We start from the raw sequence: 19,159 nt of genomic DNA, 5'->3' as shown, positions 1-19,159 counted from the left end.
TTTACATCAGCTTTGGGTTAATTACCAATTGATGCCACTGCATTGTTTGATTTGTTAAATGTTTTGTTTTTATGGAGTAATCCTAATCAAATATAAAACTCATGTTCCAGAAAGCCACATTTGAAGCTGAGGTTAACTTTGCTAGACTAAGTGAAGAAGAATCCTTTGGATGAAAGGCAACATTTCTTCAATAATCTGAAGCTCGCTCAGTTGCCCTTGACTTAATCACTTCTAGACCTACTACTGGTTCCCCTGGAAACTGTCCCTTCATTTACAGTTTCGGGTGGAAGAGACAAAACTTAACCCATCAGATATTAAATGATAAATTCCAATGCTTTTTGGCAATAAATCTTGCCTGTTTAGTTCCCTTACAAATGGTGTCCCATTTTTAAGGAACATGCATTTGTGGGATGAGCAGCAGCGCTGAGTATGTGGGTTGCGCCCATGAAAAATTTGCCAAATCTTCTCTGCCACTGCCAAACAGCTTATTTTGCTGTTGCTATTGACACTTTAGAGATGAGATTCTGCAACCAGTGGCAATCACATATCTCCACAGTTTGGGACGGAACTCTATCCTCACTCGCCCCCCACAGGGCGGGGTTTATCAGAGACTACCTCCAGAATGTGGGAGTGGAGAGGATGGAATGGCCTGCCAGCAGTCCTGACCTCAACCCCATTGAACACTTGTGGGATCAGCTTGGCCGTGCTGTTGGGGCCAGAGTGACCAACACAACCACGTTGGCTGACTTGCGACAAATGGTTGAAGAATGGGATGCCATCCCACAGCAGTGTGTGACCAGCATGAGGAGGAGGTGCCAGGCTGTTGTCGCTGTGTAGGGTTCTTCCACACGCCACTGAGGCTCCTGTTTGTGAAATGAATAAATTGCCAATATGTCTTGTTTCTTCAAACTTCAATCATCCAATCCACCAAACGAGTCAATGGCAGAATAAGCTGTTTGGCATTGGCAGAGAAGATTTGACAAAGTTTTCATGGCCGCAACCCACATACTCAGCGCTGCTGCTCATCCCACAAATGCATGTTACAATACAAATAGGAACTAAACAGGCTTTCCAATGGTTGCCAAAAAGCATTGTTACCACACAGAAATAATCTACCACACAAATTACCTTACTTTTTTTCATCAAAACTTCAATATATTTGATGTTATTCTGAATTTAGCATGAGCAAGAGTTTTAAGTAATCATACTTTAAACATATTTTTGTAAACTGATTTGCGTTTCATAATATCCTTATATTTCTGATAGAGTTATGTTTTTTGCCTGTGCAATATTGTTACAGTACAGGATAATGTAACGCAGATTAAACCCCAGCCTGACAACTTCCCATTGGTCCACGTTGGGTATTTACCGTAAGTCTCCTAAAAGGTGGGTCACCCAACAATTACAAACACAATACAATTCAACAAATTACATTTACAGATACAACTCAGAACAATTGCGATTGAATGCAAAAAATATTGAATTCAATAGTCAAGACAAAGTATTTTTCTAACGGCTTTTTACACCAAGTAACACTGTGTGTCAGTGATGCCTTAAATTGCTCTTGCGTCAAATTACCTTAGCAGCCGGATGTGATGTGGCTCCCGAGGAGCAAGCCAAAGATAAACACGTAGCCAGACGAACAGGGCGAGGATAATAAATATTATAGAGAGGCTAACGTGAAACCATCTAAATGGAGTAGCTGCTCTTAGCGTAGAGATTTTAGCAGGTAAAGAGACTTCCGTCAAATTAGCAAGGAGCGAGTCTTCCGCAGACATCGAGTCGGTAAGTCCCGCAGAGTACTGACAGCTGTAACGTTAGCTACCTTTTAGCTGGCTATCGTTAGCTAGCTCTAGCTAGCGATAACTAACCTAATTACCTGTCTTTGACAATAGGTAAACCATGAAGTAAAGTAGCGTTACTAATACAAAAAAATTATATATATTTAGGTTACTGAGAAGTATGTAACTGTCTTATTATCTTAAGTAAATTTCTCTTTTTCTCGGAAAGCTCACAAGGCTGCTCGGATTTTAGAGACTTAATTTTTACCATGTTAGCTTTAATGCTAGCTAAAAGAGTTGCCACTTCTCTATGACGATACATGGTGTTTAGCCACTTTTAATAAGCGAAAATAAGTGAAAAGCTAGTTTGTTCTGTTGCATTCAGTGTAAGAAATGTAGCATAGGAGGGATTGATTCAGTAGTAGCAAAAGTGGGAGTGTACCCAATGCTAATCAAGAGCACTGCTGAGCATCTATGCAGGAGGAAATGAAATCAAGCATGTAGTAGTTTTCATTTTGAACATTTTGCCTGCATTGATGTATGATACACTGGGTTCGGTTGTCTGGCCTAAATAAAATATCACTTACCTTTATTCACCTTATACTCCAGCTGTGACTTGGGGATTTATTGTAATGTAATCAGTTGTAGCCTTTCATACATCAAGTTATTTTGACAAAAGTAAAATTTCTCCTGGTTGACAGTTATGTGTTTTCTCCCAGCCCTAAAAGCCTTCTGTTAGTTAACCATGTGTAGTGAACATTACACTTAAATTAATGTATATTTGTTATCTTGCAAAGAATATATAGTGGTATGTATGTATGTATGTGTGTGTGTATATATATATATATATATATATATATATATATATATATATACAGATTTTGATCTGGCCCGTATATCAATTTAGGTTCACAATACATTTTGGCCCACCTAATTGTGCGCCAAACCAAAAACACAGGAAAGTGTTTTTTAAACTGCAATTGCATGTCATTCAAAGCAGAATATGGCAGATTTGCCGACTCTGAGACTCAGAAATTCCCCCAGAAGTGGAGAGTTTTCATATTCAGGCTGTGAAACAAGTTGTTGTTGTTGTTGTTGTTGTTGTTAAAAAAATGTATAATTATTTTTCTTGATTTCCTAAATTCTACGATGGCTAAGGAACTCTTTTGATGACTTTTTGTAGGGCTTCATGTCAACAAAAATGCAACAAAAAGTGTACAAAAATGTCGGAAAAAACAACAAATTTACAAAAAGGTGACAAATGTCTGAGAAAGCCACAAAAACAACAGAAATGAGGAAAAAAAGCAACCAAAATGTTTAAAAAAAATAAAAGTGACATGCAGTAACAAAAGCACGTCAATAAACCCTACATGTCTGGCCCTTGGTGTGATTCTCTTTTTCCAGTGTGGCCCTCTGGGAAAATGAGTTTGACATCCCTGAAGTACAGGGACAAATGAAGAGAGATATCTGACCAAAATGATCCAGCACAGTGCTACATTTTATTTGCATACTGCTCTGCTACATCAATCAGCCTTCACTTGCAACAACCTTCTTCTTCTTTATTTCTCCCTTCATCCCCCCAGTATCTGTAGCTGAGTCCAAAATGGTGCGAGCAACCTTGGTGACTGCCACCAGTCTGGCACTGACTGGGGCTGTGGTGGCACATGCTTACCTCCTCAAACACCAGTTCTACCCGACTGTGGTCTACCTCACCAAGAGCAGCCCCAGCATGGCGGTAAGAGCTGTGCTAAAAGTCAAAGTCAAATCTTGAGTTTGCTATAAATGGCTGACAATATTTCCTCGAAGGCCATACCAGTGACATTGTGATAAGTTAAGCTTTTTCGTTTGTGTTTTGTTTCTGGTATCAGGTGTTGTACATTCAGGCCTTTGTCTTGGTGTTTCTGCTGGGAAAGTTCATGAGGAAGGTGTTTTTTGGACAGCTAAGGGCTGCAGAAATGGAGGTAGGGTTGTTTTTATATTTAGGACACACACACGTGGCTCATAACACACATTCAGTTTTAATATGCAGTCAATGCATGGTCTCAGCTTTAAATGACAACAGTGTATCTTATCAGCCTCTTTTTGTTTATGTGCATTCCTGTGTCTTTCCTGTCCACCCTCAGCATCTGATTGAGCGCTCCTGGTACGCTGTGACCGAGACGTGCTTGGCGTTCACTGTGTTCAGGGATGACTTCTCCCCTCGCTTTGTCGCCCTCTTCACACTTCTGCTCTTCCTGAAGTGCTTTCACTGGCTGGCTGAGGACCGGGTGGACTTTGTGAGTGATGAGAGAAAAATAACTTCCTTATCTTACATAGTACACACGGTATATCTAATCCACTGCATCCGTATGCATGCAGAACATTGTTGAAAAGTAGAAAAGAAACATGGGACAAAATGTGTGGCATACCAGAGTTGAACAAACATTGTTATTTGATATTGTGCGATTTGATAATTCAGTCATGAATTTAGCATAAAGAGCCCTTACTGTTCCATACTTTGAGTTGAAATGTATTGTTTGGAAGTTAGTTAGGAAGCTTTACCCAGCTGCTATTACTAGACAGCAGTCCTTGGCTGAATACCAAGCACACTGGCACATATTACAGGTCGCGGTGCCCCTGTAATGGTGTTGGCAATCATTATGTAAAAAGATCATTCAGAATCACAATTGATGATTAAATAGCCATAAGTGGCTGCACATGTTTTAAGTTGCATGTAAATCATGTTTATTTGTGTGTTTATTTTTATTTTTTTTCATTCTTCTTTTTTTTTTGTTTCAGATGGAACGGAGTCCAAACATATCCTGGATTTTTCACTTCAGAGTATTATGTAAGTACACGTTATCATGAGCCTCGGCAGAAATCGTTCTCCCCGCCCTGCTGTGTTTTTTCTATAAATCTTTGACTTGAGTCTCGACTTCTTTCCGTCATCTTCTCTACTTATGAAACAAGTCTTTTGGCGAAATGAAACTGTATGCAAAGCATTGCAGTTTGCACATGAGGCCAGGTGCACCACGGTTTAATGGAGCACAACAGACCAGTAAAATGGTTGATATTAACAAACCACAACACCATTTTCTAAATACTAATACAACATCCATTCAGTCATCTTGTCAGATGTATTAATTAGTGATCTAAGTGGCCCTTTGTGTTTCCCCCAATGTATTGCAAGCCTGGTAAACCAACTTAGACAGTCCTATTTTCAAATGTCCAGTTAGCTTTTAGCACTGACTTAATGTAGCGCCCAATGTAATCTGTCTTCAAGCTTTATTTTATTTTGTTCTCAATTTTGCGTTTCCGTCCGTGATTCTGTTATCACAGAAACAAATGGGCTGTACATGAATGCTGCCAGGACAGCTGGTTGCTCTATCAGGGCTTCATGGTTGTTTCCAGTTTGATTTCCAGAATCAGGCCCAGTAGCTAGGGCTGCGCCACATGAGCAAAATATGCAATATGCAATAAGGTTGTCAAATATATCGATAACGACATTACGTGCGATAAATAAACATTATATTATTTGATGAGTGTACTCAGTTCTGCATTTTTGCTGCCTTCAGTATTCTGCTAAAATACAACAAATTGCAAAATTGCAGTCTTTTATTGAACATTGAATTAACTATAAGGCACCAGGAAAAAAAGGAATGACGACACATTTTAAAGTGCAGTTTTCAACTGATATTTTCTTTCAACTACAACAAAACATCTCTGAGTGTATTACGCGATATATTGCAACCTTTCGCAAGGTGTTTATTGTGCCAGTTGATATCGCAATAACAATAAAAAAATATATATTGTGCAGCCCTACCAGTAGCTATTCAAGTTTTTAAATAACTGTCTATCAGATACGTCTTTAAACACAATGTATGTACATGTTTATTTTGGGCAAAATCAAAGATGTTCTGTGCTTCTATGGAGCTTGTGCACAGATGTCTTATTCAGTGTTCTTTATTTCCTGCAGCTCTCATGGGACTGCTGGCTGTCCTGGACTTCCTGTTTGTCAACCATGCCTGTCACAGCATCATTACCCGAGGAGCCTCAGTCCAGCTTGTTTTTGGATTTGAGGTTTGTCCTTCTTTAGTTGAAGCTGAATATCAGCGCTTTTTTTTTTAGCTTTTAAAATGCTTATTTAGCCAATATAATATAAGACAACAAAAACCAATAAGACATGTCGGAAGTAAAAGCCCACTGTGCTTTATCAGTGTTGTAGTCGAGTAACCAACTGTGGAGTCTGAGTTAAGTCTTGAGTCCCCAGTGTTCTTCGAGACCGAGTCACTAAACAAGAGTCCCAGTGGAGTCACCATTATGGGAGTTCGAGCCTGAGTCACTCCATCACTGCCTGTTTAGTCTCGCATTGCCATGCTGTGTGGACTCGCCAGACCTTCCTCCGCGGCGCTGCGGAGGAAGGTCTGGCGAGTCCACACAGCATTCCGGGATGGGAGAAAAACGTCCTCTGGTATATTGGCATTTCTTTAAACCAATCATAATCGTCATGGGCAGCAGACGGAGCAACGGCGCCTCTGCAAAATAGTCTCTGGAAGGAACTTGTTTAGGTGGAACATGTGTACGTTCAAAAGTTGTTTTTAGTCGTGCAACAGAAAACTCAGATTGGACAGATAGTCTAGCTAGCTGTCTGGATTTACCCTGCAGAGATCTGAGGAGCAGTTAACCATAGTCCTCAGAAATCCACCGGAGGTTAGAATGCCAACACAAAGAAAGCAGAAGGTGACTGACATCCAGCCGAAATGAAAGACATCCGGCAGAATTTCCGGCGGCACCTGAACAATCCCGGAAGTGGAACGTTGTGGATATAGACTACTGCCTGTTACACATAAAAGTAGTCCGAAACATCATCCGACTTCTGAGTCCTATTTCATGAATGCTTGAGTCCGATTTCATAAATCCTCAAGTCCAAAGTCATCAGTACGCAAGTCCAAGTCCAGTCACAAGTCCAGAGAACTGGTCACCACAACCTCTTACTTTAATCCTTTTCATACCACACGGTTTCTTTGGATAACACTTGCTAATATATGCACACACACAACAATGGACACAAATTGTTCTCATTAGGATATCTTCTCTGTGTGTGCCCCTCAGTATGCCATCCTGATGACCATGGTGCTCACAACCTTCATTAAGTACCTTCTGCACACTATTGACCTGCAGAGTGAGAATCCCTGGGACAACAAGGCCGTCTATATGCTCTACACGGAGCTCTTCACAGGTACTGTATTCAGCTGGCGTTCCAAATGTGATGCCAGGGCATTTTTGTGTGTAGTTCAAGACAGAAATAGTGGCAGCCATATTGAAATATGAATTGATTTTTTATTTATTTATTTTTCTCCTTAATTCCAGGTTTCATCAAAGTGCTCCTGTACATTGCTTTCATGACCATCATGATAAAGGTCCACACCTTCCCCCTGTTTGCCATTCGGCCCATGTATCTGGCTATGAGGTGAGCAGTTGTGTGCCTCTGTGTTTGTGTGATGCTCGGAAGGTTTATTATGTTTTTGTTACTTCCACTCCTCTGACCTATAACAGAAAGTAGAGTTCTCTAAATATTCTTAAAGGGGACATACTGTATCATCAAAAACTCTTTTTCTCAGTGCTTGCATACCTTTGGGTATTTGGGTACAACTGTGAAATAAGACAACCCAGTAGTTTGTTTTTGGCTGCCTAGATCAGAAAACATAGGATTCATGAAGCTATTCAGATATGGCTCCCCTTTCTATGTTGTAAATTTCTATTTCTATGTTGTTATTTCATATTTTAAGTGACATTTCCAAACTGTAAGTTTTATACAAAGGTTTAATATAATTTTTCGTCCCTTGATATTTTGAATTCATATTTTAGGCGTGTTTTGAGTTTGGTATTGTTTCCTCTTTTTCTCTCAGGCAGTTCAAGAAAGCTGTAACAGATGCTATAATGTCTCGGAGAGCCATCCGCAATATGAATACACTGTGAGTAATGTTGAGCCTTTCCTGATCACACCCTATTGTATTTGTAAACATTTCCCGGTGCGTTTTTGTTTTTCATTAATACATCATTTGGTAAGACACAAGCTGGTCAAGTGGGATTTTTAGTATCATTTAATGACATGGAATATAGCCCTTGATGCAAATGAATGTCCAGTCTCTATTCGGTGTGAATGTTTTTGAGAGGTTGCTGGGAAACATGCACACTGTTACACAGTAACTTTGACAAGCTCCTACTCCGGTTGTAGCAGACCCATATAAGTTGTCTCATATGCTTTTGTCCTGATTACGATACATGGGTGCGGATTTAATTTTGTATTGCGATTTTCATTTATTGTCATTCTAGTATTGCGATTCAATAGTATTGAGTATTGCAATTTTCTTTTCCTTCTTTAACAAAAACAAAAGTTGAATAATACACTTCCTGATACAATATATCATTTCTAAAAACTAATTGTTTTCTAAAAGGAATGAACATCACATGTCAGCCAGTCAGTCAGACATTTATTTCATTTGTAAAGAAGTACGTAACATGGATTTTCTGCTTTCGGCCTGTTTTGCTGGAAAACGGATATGATTTAGTCGCCGTCAGCGGTACCGTATAAACAGAAAATATTTAGGTGAATCATTGGTAATAAAATAAATTTTAATATTTATATTATATTAATTTTAAAATTTAAAATAATTTAAAATATTGATTCTATCCTACTGATCCGATTGTCTTGTTAGTTAACGACGACTCTAAATTACACCGGCTTGGGAGGAAAATTTGGCTAGCCGGCTCAGCTGCAACCAAGAAAATGATAGCTCAGCGCTGGCTCTTTTTTTTGTGGGGGTTGGGCGAGGGTTTTTTTTCTTGTGCAGTTTGTATTTCTCGTTATTAATCGTCACAAAAAAATCACGATACATAATATTACATGTGTTGAGCTGTATGTACACATTTTGTTTGGCTAGTCATTTTTTTTTTTGTGTGTTAGCTCCTCTTTCAGGACAGTTTTCAGTGATGCTGGTAATCTTTAGCCGGGGGATATTGGAAAGCAGACAATACATTTAAATCTATAGTGCAAGACTGAATAAAACCTTAGCTAATCAATTCTCTGCTGTTCTTTACTCTTTTAACTGTTGCCTGTGTTCAGGTACCCTGATGCTACTCCTGAAGATCTGCAGGCCTCTGACAACGTCTGTATCATCTGCCGAGAGGAAATGGTCACCGGAGCCAAGAAACTGCCTTGTAATCACATTTTCCACTCCAGGTGAGCCATGTGGTCCCCAGTCTGACTCGGCATGAAAGGTTCGGGATTGCAAACAAACAAAACAACGTAGATGTCAGCTATAGTCAGCATCTACAGTAGCCGATGGCACTCACTGTTCCTGTATTTAAACAGTAAACAAGTCGGTTTTGCAAATAAAACCCCCACCTCCAAAGCCTTCTTGTCGGTTATTGGCTGGAACGCTGGAAGACTGTTTATGTTTGGTGGTGCAGGTTGGCATGGTTTGTTTTTGTTGCCGTTTGTGGAGCCTGTGCCGTCTACAGAGACCGCGTTTTTTTTTTTACAGTGTGTTCAGGGGACGGGCGGATAGTGAGGAGATGTTTGCTGAATGTGACAAAAAATGTTGTAGCCTAAAAAACACATGACATCGCTTAGAGCACCTTTTTAAAGTGGCTATATGTAACTTTCAGTTTGTGTTGATTCCAGCGGCCGCTAGATAAATGCAATACAATCCTGTATTTATCTCCGCTTGTTGAAAGCCCGAAAAATAGCCTTCTTTTCACTGTTAGTCTCGTTTGCTGTTAAAGGGTCATTTATGATCATTAGATGAAAAACAACATTACATATAGTAACTTTAAAATAAGAACCTTTGGCATTGCTGCATGTTTTTGTAATAGCGTTGTTGACGTCCTTTCCCCGCCCACAGCTGCCTCCGCTCCTGGTTCCAGAGGCAGCAGACCTGCCCAACCTGTCGCATGGACGTCCTCCGTGCATCTAATAACAACCAGACACCAGCCCCGGCCCAGGCCCCGCCCCCGGCTCCTGCAGCCCCGGCCAACGCCCCCGCAGCCCCACCCGCCAATGGTGAGAGTCAGCCACCAGTACACATGAACACAACCTCTGTCTACTTGCTTCTAGCAGCGCTAGAACAGAATGTTCCTTTTTATATCTACTGAAACGTTTCCATTCATGGGCTTAAAGCTTTAGCGCGTAACTTTTTGATATTAATAAACGTCCGTTATATTCAAGCCATTGCCAAATGAGTTGCTACAGAGCTAATTAAGACTATCCGCTCCACACAACTCTCTCTGGATTTCTCAGTATGACTATGTCCAGAAGATTGTGGCGTCCGGCGACTTTCGTGCGCAAAAACTCGAGTGAAAATAATGTGTTGAATCTTTAGTGACTATAACATCCTTATATGGCAGTGTTTATTTGAACAAAAATGATATTATCCTGGTGAAAATCTGTGCAGTCTTAACCCTTGTGTTGTCCTCCCAGGTCAAAATAAAAAAATTGACACTTTGACGTTTGTGTCACTTATTTTGCTGTTTTTCCCCCAACTTTTTGTTGAATTTTTCAGCTCTTTTATTCACTACCACCAGTATATACACCACTAACACTAACCCACTTTCTGTGTTTAAAAAAGCAGAAATCATGAATTATTTTGTTTAAAAGTTAAGATCAGAGGAACGTTTGTTGGTGGATAATCAAAGAGTTTAGTCAGAATAATGCTATGAAATTGAATCAAACACTCAAAATTCAATAAAAGTACTGAACTGCTCCTTCCTTTTACTTGTGAAGAGCGGTTTATGGAACAATATGTATTATTTTGGGGAATTAGGTTGAAAGAAACCCAAATGTTCAACAAGAGGGTTAAGCCTAGTTCAGACCAAAGAGTTGTGACGAGGCGAAACCATTCTAGAACATTGCAGGAAAAGTTGCAGTGGTCTAAACTGGCCCGTCTCAGCTCAACAGCCAGCTGATGGTGTCACCTGCGACCCAGCCGCCAGTGGCTGGTTTTGGAACGTAAGGGACGTCGCCTGTTTTGACCACCAGTCTAATCGCATCTTGGTGTAAACTGGCAGGTTTCAGAGCGCTGCGCTGCAAGTACTTGCAAGTTTCATCTTGTGTCGTCGAAAACTGGGCTTTAAAGTCACACATGTTTAAATTCTACCCATAATTGCTTTTGAAGACATCTTATGCTCATTTTCAGGTTCATAATTACTATACATTTTGGGTTTCTACTAGAACATGTTTACATGTTTTAATGTTCAAAATCACATTCATTTCTCACACTTTCTATCTGACTAAGGGCGTTTTCACACATACTCACACTCGTTTGGTCCGGACTTTCGGACTTTTTAGTTTGATCCGAACCAAAATTACAGGTGTGAAACCTCCCCTGGACCGCGGTCCGGATCAAAAGACCAAATTTTGGTCCGATAAAAAGAGGTGGTCTCGGTCCGGTTCGTTTATAGTGTGAAAGCATTTTTTGGATGGTTTGGACTTTTGGACCAAATACAAGAAGCTCTGGCAGGCTCTCCTTGTGTTACAAGACCGGGGAAGCTCCTTTAAGGTGCTTAGTGAGAGAGAGTGACGGTGAATGCGTTCAGAGAAGACAGCTGTCGGCTATCAGAGCAGAGAATACATCAGCAGTTTATTTGTTAAGTGGTAAATGTACAGCGTAGGTTTCAGTTTGTCTCTGAATAAATGCTCCAGAAAGAAAGTTCCCGTGTCTTGCTTCTCAACATCACAACAAAACAAAAAGGGCCGCGGCAGTAGGGGGAGAGCATCAGTCAGTTGGAAAAACTCCGACACAGAGAGCGCATATGAGAGGACGAGGAAGCCCTTCAACAAACCAATCAGTTAGAAGTATCTGGAGACGTAGCTCACGTATGTGATGACGGCAGGACGTAGGTTTGTCACGTAGAGATCTTTAGTGCGCTTGCAAAACTGCAGTGTGAAACCACAACTTACCGGATCAAATGTATACAATGTAACAAAAACATGAACCTTGGTCCGGACCTTGGTTCGGACTTTCATGTGTGAAAACGCCCTAAATCTGTATTCATCCTCTGTTTTTGCACCTGTCTCTTTGAGCCACCCTTTCTGAAAAAGCCCAGTCTGCTCTGATTGGTCAGCGTTTTCCAGGTCTTCCGCATCTGTGCTCTTGGTGCCTCTGCACCTCTGTCATTGCAGCCGGGGAATGACTTTAATGGCAATGTAGCGGCACTTTTTAGGGTATAGTTTTATATAGTATGGTTGTGACATCACAACCGTACGGACGTCCTGACGGCTCGTTTTAATACTTTTACAGTATTTGCATAACTCCACTACCTGCTTTATAATATAAAAAGGACCTGGACATTTCACTTTTTACAATATGGGACCTTTTAAGTTTTGAGAAACTACTCCAGAAATCTTAGTTCAACATCTTTTTCAGTCCCACTTTTCTTGCTTAATTAACAAGTAGTCTAGCCGGTCACGTTGACCACGTTGCAAAGCAATATTAATTGTGTTTTGAAGCGTCCTGTGGTAACTACACATTTGGACCATTTTTCAGGGTTGGTAAGAATCCCTTTTGTTCTGTTTCCTCTTTAGTGGCCCCGGGCATGTTACCCGGTTTTCCTCCGGGTGTCTTCCCCTTCTGGGGTCCCTTCCCTGCAGTGCCTCCTCCTGCTGCAGCTCCTGGTGCCACCGATGCTCCGCGAAGCAGCACAGAGGCTACACAGGCAGCTGGTAAGGATAACCTGTAGGGCTGGGCAATATGTTGATATTATATCAATATCGTGAAATGAGACTAGATATCGTCTTAGATTTTTTTGGGATATCGTGATATGGCATAATGTTGTCTTTTCCTGGTTTTAAAGGCTACATTACAGTAAAGTGATGTCATTTTTTGAACTTACCAGATTGTTGTAACTGTTCTATTATTTGCCTTTATTAGTCATTATATCCACATTACTGATGATTATTTATAAAAAAATCTCATTTTGTGAAAGCACCAATAGTCAACACTACAATATCGTTGCGGTATCGATATCGAGGTATTTGGTTAAAAAATATCGTGATATTTGATTTTCTCCATATCGCCCAGCCCTAATAACCTGGCTCTCCTGCCACAAATTGGCCAGTTCACTAGGGGTGGGAATCACCAGAGGCCTTACGATATGATATCATCACGATACTTATGTCACGATACGATATTATTGCAATTTTAAACATATTGCAATATTCTGCGAGATATTACAAATTTTTCCCGATTTCAAATGATGTCCCCAAAAGGAAACTTTATCAACAGCTGTTGTATCTAAAAAGATACATTTCTCTGTTTGTTCATCTCACTTCAATTGTATTGCTGCAAAATCAGATTGTCAAGCAGACAAACTGACCAATGTAATAAAAGATCCACACTTGGGCCTTTTCCCCCACCCCTACAGTTCACCACACCACAAAAAGGATTATCAAACCCAGAGTATCCGAAAGTGTTTGCCAATGTCACGCTACAGATAGTATCTTTGCACCTGTGTTGTATTTGATTTTATACTCTGGGCTAGCATGACATCTACCCAAAATGCTGTTTGTTTGGATCATCAGGTTCCAGCCCGGCCACTGCGTCGACTGCAGACACCGCTGCAGGCGCTGCTGCTCCAGGACCGGCCATGCCAGGCTTCCCCTTCTCCTTCCCCCCGCCTCCCTTCCCCTCTGCACCATGGCTGCCCATGCCACCACCTCCTCCCTTCGGTAACCACAAACTCTCTGTACTCTATCGCAGACTAAAATAAATACACGCTTGGTGACTTTGACACTATTGTCAAAAGATGAACTGCTGCAGAAAGACAGGGAAGGAAGGTTGTGTTACTCCTTTATAAGAATAGAAATAATAAGAAATGTGCAATTTTTTTAATTTTTTATGTGGGTGAGTCATGATGATAATATTGTCTGACTTCTTTGTTCAGCCTGTTTTTAGGGAAGTGCTGAGCATTACCATAGCAACATACTATCTGGTCACAGGGTGTGAAAGTACCTAGCATTTCCCTTCTTTTTTTGTCTGTTGTAAAGAGTGTCTTTTCATAATGTAGTTACAAAGTGTTCACACCAGATCGATGTGTCATTGCAACCCTAGTTGTAGCTGATGCCCTATTCGCACAGGATTAGTATCATCTGGGGACCTTGTTTTATTTACATTGGAGTTTCATGTGGCACATTCGCACGGGATAAGCAAAGCCTGCTTTTACTCAAATTTACCATCTGTACCCCGATTGTTTTTCCCTAGAGGCGCGCGCACTCGGTATCTTTTTGGGCCAGGCCCGGTAGAGGTTACCCGAAGCACATCCCCTATCACCCCCCGCCACGACGGCGCCCACACAGCATCACCGTCAGCCCTCGGACGAAGCCGCGGGGAGCGCGTCGACTCGTCCGCAGCCCCCCCCCCCCCCCCCCCCGCGATCCCATAATCCATCTTCACGAGAGGGATAGAAAGGCGCCCAGTAAACAAAAAACCTTGAAAAAATGATAAAACGACCCCCGCCAAATCCCAGACATGTCGATTCACACGGGGCTAATATTATCACACAGGGTTTCCACGGGGTTTTAAGCCTTAAAGTCTTACATTCGCTGAATTATTGTGTTCTAGGCCTTTTTAAATAATTTTAAACAGGTCTTAATTTTCCTACGTCAATGTAACCCTACCTCTACTGCTCATTGAAATGTTCCCGCAGCGCTTTAGAATGTTTTTATTCCGTGGCGTTGTAGTTCTTTCTGTCGCTACTCCAAATATAATTTGCTGTATTACGACTACAAATGAGACAAACATGCTACTTATATTTCAGCCGGTCTAGACACCATTCCTATAATGCCAACGAGGACGTCTGACTTTGTTTTTGATGTTGTGATAGAGCTCTTTAAATTTCATTCATAATGGTCTTAAAAAGTCTTAAATTTGACTTGGTGAAACCTGTAGAAAACCCTGTCACAGGACCTCGGTGTTCGGCGAAATACGGTAGGTCATTTGTGGGGGGAGTTTTTTACTCCCCCCAAATGACAGACATGGCCGATTAGCACGGGATAAAGATCCCAGACGACCTCCGTAATGATTACAAGTGACTAGAGGTTACAGGGTTAATACTGATCCCGTGCCAACAGGGCTTACGTTGAACGTCTGTTTCACCCGGACCGGTTTGTGTTAACGTCTCTCCTCGCCTCCCCTCCAGTGTCATCGATGCCCCCCCCTCCTCCCTCTCTGTCCCGGCTGTCCGAGGAGGAGCTGAGGGAGCTGGAGGCAGAAGGGCGGCGGGGCCTCGAGGCCAGGCTCCAGTGTCTCCAGAACATCCACACCCTGCTGGACGCCGCCATGCTCAACATCCACCACTACCTGAGCACCGTCGCCACGCTCGCGTAACTAAACCTTCTCTTGTTGAAGTCGCATCATCCCAAAATAAGCTTGACTTAGTCATTAAATGCAGTTCTTATTATGATGTTATTTTAAGAATTAAGGATATGTATATAACATAACATATAACATGTATATAGAATGTATGTGTAAAGCAATCAAGTTTGACCTGTTTGTTGACTTTTTCTGTTTCCTGTTGAATGTCCCCCCGTTGTGTCCTCCACAGCCCTCCTCGGCCTCAGGGCAGCGCTGGAGAAGCCGGTGGGACCGACGACGCTGCTTCACCTCCTGCAGCGGGCAGTAGCACGGGCAGTCCCAGCCGGGAGAGGGACTCCCCCAGCTGTAAGTAGACTTGACGCTTCCCATCAACTATGAAGACAACTCGGACGACACACACATGGCGGCCCTGCTATTCTCTTAAAGAGATCGACGCACACACCAACGCACAAGTACAAACTCCAGGCCACTTACGTAGGCTGCAGAGAAAGCTCTGCGTGGAGCCTCCGCACAACCCTAGATCACGCTCAAGTTTTGAGGAGGGTGCCAGCGGAGAGCCAGCATCTCTTTAACTGCTGTTAGGCCGGCTAACACTACGTGTTTAGCGGCTTCAGTTACTTTACAAATTCAGATTTTTGAACAAGTTTAGAAAGTTTAGAAAATACCATGTTTTATTATAAATTGAACTACCCAACAATATAACGGCCTACTAGTCCAGCTGAGATGAGGGGGTGGTGCGCCACCACCGAAGGCTTGTGTCGTGCGGATGCGCAGACAGTGTTGTTGTCGTCACTTAGTATTCCTCATGGGGGCGACATAAACTACGCACTATAGCAGGGCTCAGCAACATTTACTATCCAAAGGGCCATTTTTGGCTCCAAAACAAATCTGTCTGGAGACGCAAAAACTAATCTAAGGCTTCCAGATCAAACCTACCGGCAGGAACAGCAGCGTTGCCGTTTTAAAGCAAACGAATATGTACATTCACAATTAAATTCCCTGTTTTCCTCTTACTATTATTATTAATATTTATTTATTTATTTATTTATTTTATTTTATTTTTTATATGTGGAATCCATTGCTAGCTTAGCTAGACTGACCAGCGAGGATCATTTCGGTTCCACTTAATGTGTCAACCGAAATATTTTCCCTCTGTTGCTCCGAAATGGACATAAAAATATGACCCTTTCTCTGTAGTCTGCCGTTAGCTAGCTACCGTAAATGTAGACTACTTTGCCATATTTTCCCTCTGGGCTCACCAAAACGGACATAAAGCATATTAACCATTCACCTTTTCAAGAATCGGTTTAGGAATCCAACCCTACCTGCACTATAACCTTTAAAGATGCACTCTGAGTTCCTGCATGACGTCACTTCTGTTGACGTTCCAAGGAAATTTCAAACAAAACAGCAAGTTTTTTTTTTTTTTTTTTTTTCACGTTGTGTTCAGGGGCCAGGCAGCTAGCGGATCAAGGAGTGATGCCTACGATTTGAGATAAAAATGAAATCGCGCTGTAAGCATGCAGGGAACGCATAGTCCACCTTTTTTAAATCAAAAACTTTGAATCCATTTTAATTAAATTTTTTCTTCTCGTTTCCAGCCGAGCAGGTGGACGGAGCTGCGGTCGCCTCTCAGCCGGCCGACTCCACTTCTCCTACCGCTTCGGGCGCGGAAAGGAAAGAAGAGCTGGACGAAGGAGCGGCGGCGGCGGGGGCCGGGGAGGAGGGCGAGGACGCAGAACCCAACGCCGCTGAGCTGAGGCGCCGACGCCTCCGTAAGCTCGAGACGTCATCGCCGTCATCTTCACCCCCTCCAGACAACTGATCCGCGCGTGCCGTTCTCCTAAAACATCCACGGCTCTGACTCGAGACGCGTTGCTCCGGACCAATGGGAACTGGGAGCTGATCCACGGTTGCTTTGGTTCTTCTTCTTCGCCTCTCTTTCCTCGCGGCTCTCGCCTTCCACAGGCTCAGGTTTCTAACTGTGTCGAGTTGGACTCAGGCTACCGGGAGACGCAATGATCGGTAGTGCTTTATCTGGACTGTTGCTGTGTCAGAAAGCAATAGCACGACTTTTTTTTTTTTTTCCACCGCCCCCCCTAGAATGACTACTGCAATAAGAGTACTGCAGGCGTTTGTAGGTTTAATCAGGTGGAAGATGAATTTTGAACCCATTTATTTGGTCAATGTGAGAGAGAGATTGAGTGTTTGGATTTGTGTTTGGTAGTTTTACTGTCAGTGAGGTCCTTTGCCTGCACTTTGATTTGTTGTTAAATTCCGCTTTCTTCAGTATAAAGGTGGTCCCATTCCCCCTCATCGACATGTTACACAGCGTCTGCATCAGTTCAATGGATCTGACCATTGAATTCAAATCAAAGGGGAAGTTGATCATTCTTTTTTTTTTTTTTTTTTTTAACATTCGTGTCAGTCTTCTGTCGCCTCCGCGGTTGTTGTAACATACCGATTTATTTGAATGTGTAAATACTGTACAAAGAGTTTTAATAGGATGATCTGTACATAATGCAGAATAAACTGTTTGACTGAAATGACAGTGGCACAACACGGGATATATCGGTGTGTATGTACACAAACTGATGTAATAGAGTTGGAATGTGTTAAAGTGAAGCTCGTAGACTCGTCAGGCTTTCTGTGTCGGGAGCTTTGATTTTGCCTTTTGAATTAAAGATTGAACTGTAAACTTATATCTTATCACTTGTAGGCCTACGTATATGTACAAACCTCCCTTTTAAGTTAGTTTTGTAGGCTCAAATTATTTGGGAAGAAGTTTTAAAGGTCCTATGACATGCTGCTTTTTGGATGCTTTTATATAGACCTTAGTGGTCCCCTAATATTGTATCTGAAGTCTCTTTCCCAAAATTCAGCCTTGGTGCAGAATTACAGCCACTAGAGCCAGTCTCATAATGAGCTTTCCTTAGGATGTGCCATTTCTGTGTCTGTAGCTTTAAATGCTATTGAGGAGGGGGGGGCAAGGTAGAGGGTGGGGTGCAATCTTGACCAACTTCCATGCTTCGCTTGTTTGAAAGCCATGTCTATCTCTCATGGGTGGGCCAAATTCTCTGGGCGGGCAAAGCAGAGAAAGGGGAGGTAACCTTGCTCCTTATGACCTCATAAGGAGCAAGATTCCTGATTGGCCCATCTGAGCTTTCATTTTCTCAAAGGCAGAGCAGGATACCCAGGGCTCGGTTTACACCTATCACCATTTCTAGCCACTGGGGGACCATAGGCAGGCTGGGGGAACTCATATTAATGTTAAAAAAAAAAACCTCATAGTGAACTTTTCATGCCATGGGACCTTTAAGGTTCTCTTGCCAGAAGGTCAGCAGCCCTTCCCAGTCAGATTGTCTTAAGAAATGATCAGGTATGCTTTTTACTGTTGTAATGTTATTGTCATCAAGTAATGCTTTAACTTACAGATCTGTCATTTGAGTCCTTTCCCAGGAAGTTTCCTGGATAGAAGTAGGTGTTTTGGTACTAATTATAGGGACGATTGGAATTTCCTTGAAAGAATTAGTTCTCTTTCAACCCAAGTACATCTTTCTTTCAGTATTCATTTAAGGCTATGTTCATACTTAGCGTCTTTTCTTAAGCTGCCAGTGTCTGTTTTACCGTGTTTTCCAAAAAATCGCTTTTTTAGAGGCCACCGGTGATTTTTTTTTTTTTTTTTCCTGCAGCTCAGGGTGTCATTTTGTCTTTTTTTTTTCTTTTAAGAAAAGTTTTTGGGCATTATAGGCCTTTTTTTTTTTTTTTTTTTTTTTTAAGTTGAAAAAAATTCAAGTTTTCTGAAAGCGCTTTTTTTTCACTACAAGTGCCCTAGTCAACTTTTTTTCTCGGCAAAAAAAAAAAAAAAAAAAAAGACTCCAAGTGTGAACATAGCCTGAAATGTTTTCTTTTACACATTTGTCAAAATGAGGTTTGACGTTGAGCTGCCCTGTGTTTATAAAGCAAGTTATTTTCCATATATTAAGTATCAAGTTACATTGTTCTTTCTGGGAAATGATTTAGATT

At 41.7% G+C, this 19,159-nt stretch overlaps 1 protein-coding gene across 1 annotated transcript; it reads left to right on the top strand.

The window, feature by feature from the left end:
* The first annotated feature begins 1,578 nt into the window (after nt 1-1,578).
* Nucleotides 1,579-17,835, top strand: syvn1 (synovial apoptosis inhibitor 1, synoviolin). Its single transcript, XM_028589313.1, has 16 exons — nt 1,579-1,785; nt 3,365-3,516; nt 3,650-3,742; nt 3,905-4,057; nt 4,560-4,608; nt 5,737-5,840; nt 6,873-6,999; nt 7,131-7,230; nt 7,670-7,735; nt 8,887-9,003; nt 9,668-9,825; nt 12,346-12,483; nt 13,342-13,488; nt 14,958-15,141; nt 15,363-15,478; nt 16,735-17,835. The coding sequence occupies exons 2-16, from the start codon at nt 3,385-3,387 to the stop codon at nt 16,956-16,958; spliced, it is 1,908 nt and encodes a 635-aa protein (XP_028445114.1). The 5' UTR covers nt 1,579-1,785; nt 3,365-3,384; the 3' UTR covers nt 16,959-17,835.
* Nucleotides 17,836-19,159: the final 1,324 nt, after the last annotated feature.

Source organism: Perca flavescens, chromosome 10 (genome assembly GCF_004354835.1).
Source record: "Perca flavescens isolate YP-PL-M2 chromosome 10, PFLA_1.0, whole genome shotgun sequence".
Lineage (NCBI taxonomy): Eukaryota > Metazoa > Chordata > Actinopteri > Perciformes > Percidae > Perca > Perca flavescens.
Note: the sequence above shows the minus strand (reverse complement) of the source record. Positions and strands in the feature narration are given on the sequence as shown.

Bases quoted from the DNA above. Each gene is read 5' to 3' on its own strand.
- syvn1 (XM_028589313.1), top strand. From the start codon at position 3,385: ATGGTGCGAGCAACCTTGGTGACTGCCACCAGTCTGGCACTGACTGGG. The intron at 15,142-15,362 runs GTAACTAAACCT...TGTCCTCCACAG, and splicing joins AGCACCGTCGCCACGCTCGC to CCCTCCTCGGCCTCAGGGCA. The intron at 15,479-16,734 runs GTAAGTAGACTT...TCTCGTTTCCAG, and splicing joins GGAGAGGGACTCCCCCAGCT to CCGAGCAGGTGGACGGAGCT.